The sequence below is a fragment of the Engraulis encrasicolus genome, chromosome 14, assembly GCF_034702125.1.
Source record: "Engraulis encrasicolus isolate BLACKSEA-1 chromosome 14, IST_EnEncr_1.0, whole genome shotgun sequence".
Taxonomy (NCBI): domain Eukaryota; kingdom Metazoa; phylum Chordata; class Actinopteri; order Clupeiformes; family Engraulidae; genus Engraulis; species Engraulis encrasicolus.
The window spans coordinates 8,460,385-8,467,884 of NC_085870.1; the positions used below are offsets into that span (position 1 = coordinate 8,460,385).

Below are 7,500 nucleotides of genomic sequence, written 5' to 3' on the forward strand. Positions count from 1 at the left end.
GGGAGAGAGGGTAAGTGTGTGTGTGTGTATGGTGTGTGTATGGTGTGTGTGTGTGTGTGTGTGTGTGTGTGTGTGTGTGTGTGTGCGTGTGCGTGCGTGCGTGCGTGCGTGCGTGCGTGCGTGCGTGCGTGCGTGTGTGTGTGTGTGTGTGTTTCTGTCTGTCTGTCTGTCTGTCTGTCTGTCTGTCTGTCTGTCTGTCTGTCTGTCTGTCTGTCTGTCTGTCTGTCTGTCTGTCTGTCCGTCCGTCCGTCTGTCCGTCTGCATCCATTTTGCCTCTGTATTTTTCTTCTCACACTGTCGCCACCCCTGGCTCTGTTTATCTCTATCTGTGTCTCTGTCTGCCTGTCTGTGTGTCTGTCTGAGTGCCAGTTACGGTGGGCGTAACTGTGCCTGTGTCCAAAAAGACCTGGAGAGGGGCCTCTGCTTTGCTTTCAGTCAGACAGCTCCACGTGGCTTCTGAAGATAAGCTCCCAGCCCTCTCTCATCAACTTAGTGTGTGTGTGTGTGTGTGTGTGTGTGTGTGTGTGTGTGTGTGTGTGTGTGTGTGTGTGTGTGTGTGTGTGTGTGTGTGTGTGTGTGTGTGTGTGTGTGTGTGTGTGTGTGTGTGTGTGTGTGTGTGTGTGTGTGTGTGTGTGTGTGTGTGAAAGAGAGTGTGTGTGGGTAGAGGGAGAAAGGGAGGGTGGAGGGGGGGATCGTTCTTCCCACGTGTTGTTTCCATTAGACTGTGTGGTCTGCCATAAGCACAGGTTTGTTCGGCAGATGTGTGAGCAACAGTAACACACACTCTCACACACTTAAATGCACACAAACACACACTGTCTTTCTCACACACACAGACACTCACACCAACTCAAAGACGAGGCCTTGGTTTCCAAAAGGGAGCGTTTAATCAGTGTGTGAAATCAGTATAGCTCTATGAGGATGCTTTGATCGCGTGTTAATTTTATTGCGCTTGAATGCATGTCAAAATGACTTCCGGCTGGGCCCGTTCGCTGCATAACGCCTCCTCTCCCAAAGAGACCATGCGAGGCTACAGCAAAAGAACAACCGACCAAAGGCCGGGTGGCAGAAAAAAAATAAAACTGCTGTGAGGAAAATCAAAGAGTGACTTCTCTTCCTGTCAGTAGATATTAGCTTGTTGATAGTACTGCCTCTTTGTTATGGTCCTGAGGTTTGGCTTGTTGTAGGCACTTGAGAAAGTGAACAGCGATTTAGCCCGCCCGAGTGTGAGCTGGAGATAAATATTTGATTGGTCTTTCAACAAACCCTTGTCATTACTAATGTCAGGCTGTTCACGGCGGAGGGTAATTGCATACCATGTTACATGATGGATGGCCTATCCTGGGGTCGGTCAGCTGAGAAATACTGTGTTCTTGTCAAGCGGAGAGTATGAAAGTCTATGCGCGGTACAAAAAACGGAGCAGTTGAGCGGAGCTGGTAAACAGATGCGTTGATAGAATGTGTTGTTGTGGCTTAAAATCACTCCCCCTGCCAGAGGCAATCCATTTGAAAAATGTGAGAATTCTCAGAAAATGCACAAAAAGTAGACAATAGCCAAATTGCAATAGCCAAGAAATAGGACATGCAAACGACGTCAAAATGCGTACATCTGGAGGGATGGCCACTCCCAAATGGGTGCAAAAATGTGCAATCCTGCCCCATGGAGGAACCATTGCACACAGGGCCCCAGGGCAAAACACTGATAGGGCCCCTCCATATATGGCCTGCCATTGTCACAATAGGGCCCCTAACACCAATACAGGAGAGCCCTGGGTCCAGGGGCAAATGCCCTGTTTGCCCCCCCACCTATAGCTCCGTCCCATTCCTATCCATATGTAGATGACATAGTATAGTAGTATATGCGTTGAGAAATGTAATGCTTGTAATGGGTGTGTTGAGTAGTGTACATTTCTTAGTGTAAATCTACAGGAAATAGGAAGAAGTTGTCTTTCAGCACACAATCATGTACAGTCATAAGGCCTTGACAGAGCTTACTTACCGAAACGACAGTTGGCTTTTATACCTCAGCCACGTTCCATCCACCCCCTCTTTGGCCTGCCACCACGCTGCACTCAATAGACGAAAATAACAGACTTTATTCAGTGCTAGTATCTACTGTCTTACTGTATTTTTAGCTGTCAAAGTTATTACACTGAATGATGGACTTCCACAGAGACACGTTTTCAGTTTTCAATCTAGTGTCACACACAGTTCTTTGAAAGCATGGTGTAGATAATAACACATATTTGCACAGCCTACTGTGAATTATCAATGCAATTTATTTGGATTTTCACTGGTATTCCTGCAGGGATGATGACTGGCTTCCACGAGCTATTTATATTAATATTATAATAACTGATAATTCCAAGTCCACAGCTGTTACCTGCTTGCCTGGTTAACAAAAGACCTAACCACAAGTTTCAGATCGAAACGATTGTGTAAAGGCAGTATGGGAGTTCCCAGGCTAGTTACCTGCTATCTTAAGTAATACATTACTTAGTTGCTCATTGCCATTCTGGTATCAGCAACCTTACAACAGGGCAGTGCCTCAATGCATTATTCAAACTGTAACCTACCACTGTTCAGAGTATGAGAACCAATACTTTATAAATGAGTTATAGCAAAGGAGTAGTCGTACGTACACTGCCAATATTGATATTACCATAAGCCTACAATAAGCAATGAAAAGACAAAGGATGAAGCACTGACGGAGTATTGAGTATTGTAAACAGTCATATGGGCGACCCCTTAAAGGGACACTGTGTGAGATTTCCAGAATTCATGCTGCCCATTCACTAATGTTACCTATTTCATGAATACTTACCACCAGCATCAAATTTTAAGTATTCATTGTGACTGGAAAAACTCCACTGTTCATACATGAAAAGGGGGATCTTCTCCATGGTCCGCCATTTTGAATTTCCAAAAATAGCCATTTTTAGCTGCAAAAATGACTGTACTTGGACCATACTAGAAAATATTTGTTTATTACTCAGTAAACTTTTATGTAAAAATCACATTTGGCAATAGGCAGCTCAATTTCATTGAGCAGCATAGTTGCAGTACCTTTTTTTACCATTTCCTGCACAGTGTCCCTTTAAGATCTAAACAAAGCCATATGTACATCCCCCATCTTGCCGTTGTCTTTATACTGTAGTACACTGATCGCGAGGGTAGTCACTAGGAAGTGGAGATTGACGCCCTCATTTAAGCAGGACGGATTCAGGCAGTAATGAACATGTTTGTAGACTCACAGAAATGCACTCAGTTGCATGCAAAACATTTTCTTCCTTCATTAACTTTTCTCAAACTTAATATATGTCCATGTTCCCTAACAGTACGTACTTCTCAGATGAAAAAAGCTCCTTCCTTTCCTCTTCTGAAAAACATAAACAAAACAAAAAAAAAACTCAGTGCAGTTATCTGAGTCCTGCTTTTCTGTTCTGCTTCTCTGAAATATTCCATACTATTCAAAACCGCCATTCCCATTGTTGCTGCTGCTTTCTGTAAATCTTTCACCCTTCTCAGATACAATAGCTCCCATTGTTATTGCTAGGATTATTATAATTTATTGCACTTCCTCATGTTGCGTTGTGTGTGCGTGTGTGTGCTGCAGGGATCTCCTGGTCCTCGTGGCAGAGATGGTGAGCCTGGTGTTCCTGGTAACCCCGGACCCCCCGGACCCCCTGGACCTAACGGACCCCCTGGACTTGGTGGAGTGAGTATCTTGACATTTTCTCCAAAAAACAAAAAGAGACAGAGTAAAATTTGGTGCGTGTGTGTGTAAGTTAGCTTCTGTACTCTAAGTGGTGATGCCAACTGTTTCCCTCATGTCTAAACCAGTAGGCCTACAGCAAGGAAGAGCTTGAGTGCGTGTGACAGTATGTTTATGTGTTATGTCTGTATTTTTGAGGGCCCTTTCGAAAATTAGGTGTTCATCTTAAGGGGCTATCCTCTAATAAAGTGACTAAAATGAAAATCTGAAATACTAGAGAAAGTGCATTTAATTAGCAGGGTATTGGGGGGGCTCTTTCAAATTCTCTGCATCGGTAAGCCTAGTCTCAGACATCAAGCCACTTGCGAAAGAAAGAAAGATGTGCTGGGCTGTGTTTGTTTAGCCGAGGTGAAAGGATGGGAGACGAGTAAGATGGAAGTGGTTGGGGTTAGGGTGGTATTTTGTCCCAACAGGAGAGAAGAAGAGAGAGAGATCTCAGGGCAGCGGGGGGTAGGATGATAGACGGGGCACTGGGGAGGGGGTGGGCTGTGCGAAACACAAGAGGATCCTTTGTGAAGCGGGGAAATGAAAACTCCTTCGGCCATCCTTGAACTCACAAAGGCAGCTCACGAGTGGTATTTATAGCCAAAAGCGAGCAGAATCTGATCTTATAAAGGCCGCGCTGATGGACAGAATGTTAATTACGGCCCAGTTGACTCTGAAAATACACGTATCTGATGACATTTACCTTACAAAAGTAGGGACCACACAGTGCTTGTTTTTGCATGCGTTCGCTCCGACATATCAGACCTCCAAAGTCATGTCACCGTGTCAATTCCTCTAGCCACCAGAGGGAGCCATAGCTGGCAGTTGTTCTAACGGCTCTCCTGTCATAGTCTGTTAAATATCATGTTTCTGTAGTCTAGTACAGTGTTTCCCAACCTTTTTTGTCTCGCGTACCCCCTAAGCCTCTTAGTTGTGCCATGAGTACCCCCTAATTCATGTTCTATATCGCTTTCTCTGTCCTGATGTGACCGCTCCATACATTTGCTAGTAAACTTGCCCCACCCGCTAGCGGCCAAAATTATGTTTTACCTGCCAGTGGGTCTAGCCTCGGACAATGCCCCAGGCCCTGAAACTGGCTGGCCAATCACAACGCAGGAGACTTGTATTGATTTGTTTTGAATCTTTGGATGCAAAGCGGACAGGATTTTGAGGGTTTGAAAAACAACGGGTTGTATCCATCAACAATCTGCCGATGTGTCATTCATCGGGCCCAGACTAAATTATACATTTAATCTCACATTTAGTCTGGTTTATCAGGCTAATGTTTCTGTTCTTTTTTTTCCTTTTGCAGAACTTCGCTGCTCAGATGGCTGGTGGTTTTGATGAGAAGTCTGGTGGTGCCCAGATGGGAGTGATGCAAGGACCAATGGTAAGGAAGCAACATGCCACCACCTTATCCATCAAAAAGGTCATCGAAATGACTGATGACGCTTCCCTAATCAGTGTTAAAGTTCTGGTCAAAAAAGCTCACCATACACTCCTTTTTGCAACTTCTTTTCTTCTCATCACCAATCTGTACACCAATTCAATAAGAAAGCCTAGCGCCCCCCTCTTCCCACAGACGTCTGGACGAGACGCTGCATTGTCGTCACGTGTCACCAAAAACACCTCATACCAAGGACTGTGTGGCGAAATGAACCGATGATGAATAAGTCTCTGCTTTCACGAGGGCCTGAAAATCCTCCGAGACTGCCAGGCCTGCTGGCATGGCGAGCTGCTTCACTCGAGAGTAATGTGAGCATAGGGAGTTATTTCGGTTCATTTCGCCACAGTCCTGGCTATATTAACCACAGGATTGAGAGGGAAAGATCCAGGCTGTTTTTTTTGCAGCGCAGCCGTGCGGTTCCACGGTCAATCTTTTGGGCGTTTTTTTCCCCCTGTATTTTTTCATCTTGGGGATGGGACATTAGGCTGTGGCATGCCTCCCTCTGCTTTCATCCGTGTGTGTGGAGCACGTCAGCCAAACAAACCTCATGCACAAAACGTCTGGTCTTCTCCACACGAGGAGAAGGAGAGGCTGTGGAATAAAAGTAAACATGTCAACTTATGGATGATGCCAGCTGCCACAGTGTGGGCCTCTCATGTTAGCCCTCGCTGGCCTCCCCCCCCCCCCCCCCAACAGTGCACCCATTCACCAAGGCCTTTCACCCCCCCAGCCCCATACATACATAAACCCCTCACTCCACCATCAGGCCATCGGCCATCTTTTCCCAAAGTANCACAAGCACCCCCCCCCCCTCCACACACACACACACACACACACACACACACACACACACACACACACACACACACACACACACACACACACACACACACACACACACACACACACACACACACACACACACACACACACACACACACACACACACACACACACACACACACACCATAACCCTCATCCCCTACCCCCTGTCCCTCACCACCTGACCCACAGCTGCACAGAGTTGCCATTGAGAGTCCAGTGCTGTTGCATGCTGGGTACCTGATGCTGGTTGGTGTGTGTGTGAAAAGCTGGCTTTGATTTGGCCCTTAAAGCACAGGGCGCCGCAGTGCTGCATGCATGGCCTCACTACCCACCTGCCACCCGGACGTTTTCCTTGGACACATTACGGAACGCATTGCCTGCCTGCAGTGCCGACACACACTGCCGGGTACACAGAGGTGCGAGTGTGATGCTCAGTGAACGAGCCTCAGTGTACGCCGTCTCAAGACAAGAGCAGTATTGACACAGACTTGGCCTACACATGCAGGCAAGCACACGCACACACACACACACTCGCACGCACGCACACACACAAATGCACGCACACACACACAAATGCACGCATGTGCGCACGCACGCATGTGCGCACGCACGCACGCACGCACACACACACACACACACACACACACACACACACACACACAGCCAAAAAACAACAAGTGGGACGTTCCTGGAAGATTGCATGGCAAAGGAAGGATTGTTTACCTCCAAGGAAACACACCGGATGAATAAGCACAGTTTTTTTTGCTCTCATTTTTTCTGCTGGCTTAATTTCACCTGAATGACTGAGCCAAAGGTATGTTAATGATTTTTATTTTTCGTTTTTTATTTATTTTTTATTTTTTTGACTGGGAAGGAGTCTGGATTTGCCTCATCACCTCTCCTGAATGTGACATGCGCCCTGGCTGAATGACAAACTGCCAAAAGCCAGACAAAGGATTACCTACACCGGATTAAACTGTCATGTTTTGCAGGGAGTTTTTTTGTTTGCCCTTGACAAACACTTTTTTTGGATTTTTTTTTTTTTTTAAAGGAAAGACTTTTCACTCTCATCCAGTGCGGTGCACACAGAAGTGCAAGGCCCTACCATATAATGTGCCATCAGTTTTGTTGAAAGAGCACACAAGTATGCATTGTCACTCATGGTGGCATTACGCTGAAACTTGGCCTCTTGCTGGACATACTCCAATGAATCAGTTTAAGAAGAATTGAATGGAGCCTCAAAGGTCTATAATTTGGTTTTTTTTGCTTTTTTGTAACCTTAAAAGGTACCATTGCACTTGGGAGTTACATATAATACATGTCATTTTTAATCCGCATGCGATTTGTAGGGGACATCATGGGGGGATTGACCCTCCTTCTGGTTTTGATGTTGCCATTTCCTACAGTGTACCTGATTTCAATCTTGATCTACTTAAATACAATCCTGTTGCTTAAACTGTTTTCAAAA

At 45.9% G+C, this 7,500-nt stretch overlaps 1 protein-coding gene across 1 annotated transcript in view; it reads left to right on the plus strand.

The window, feature by feature from the left end:
• Positions 1 to 7,500, plus strand: part of col2a1b (collagen, type II, alpha 1b) — a 103,797-nt gene that overhangs the window by 10,848 nt on the left and 85,449 nt on the right. The window contains exons 6-8 of the mRNA XM_063216239.1: positions 1 to 10; positions 3,617 to 3,718; positions 5,073 to 5,150. The exon at positions 1 to 10 is cut by the window's left edge and continues 44 nt beyond it. Of these exons, the coding sequence (XP_063072309.1) occupies positions 1 to 10; positions 3,617 to 3,718; positions 5,073 to 5,150 (190 nt within the window). The remainder of the gene's footprint in view (positions 11 to 3,616; positions 3,719 to 5,072; positions 5,151 to 7,500) is intronic.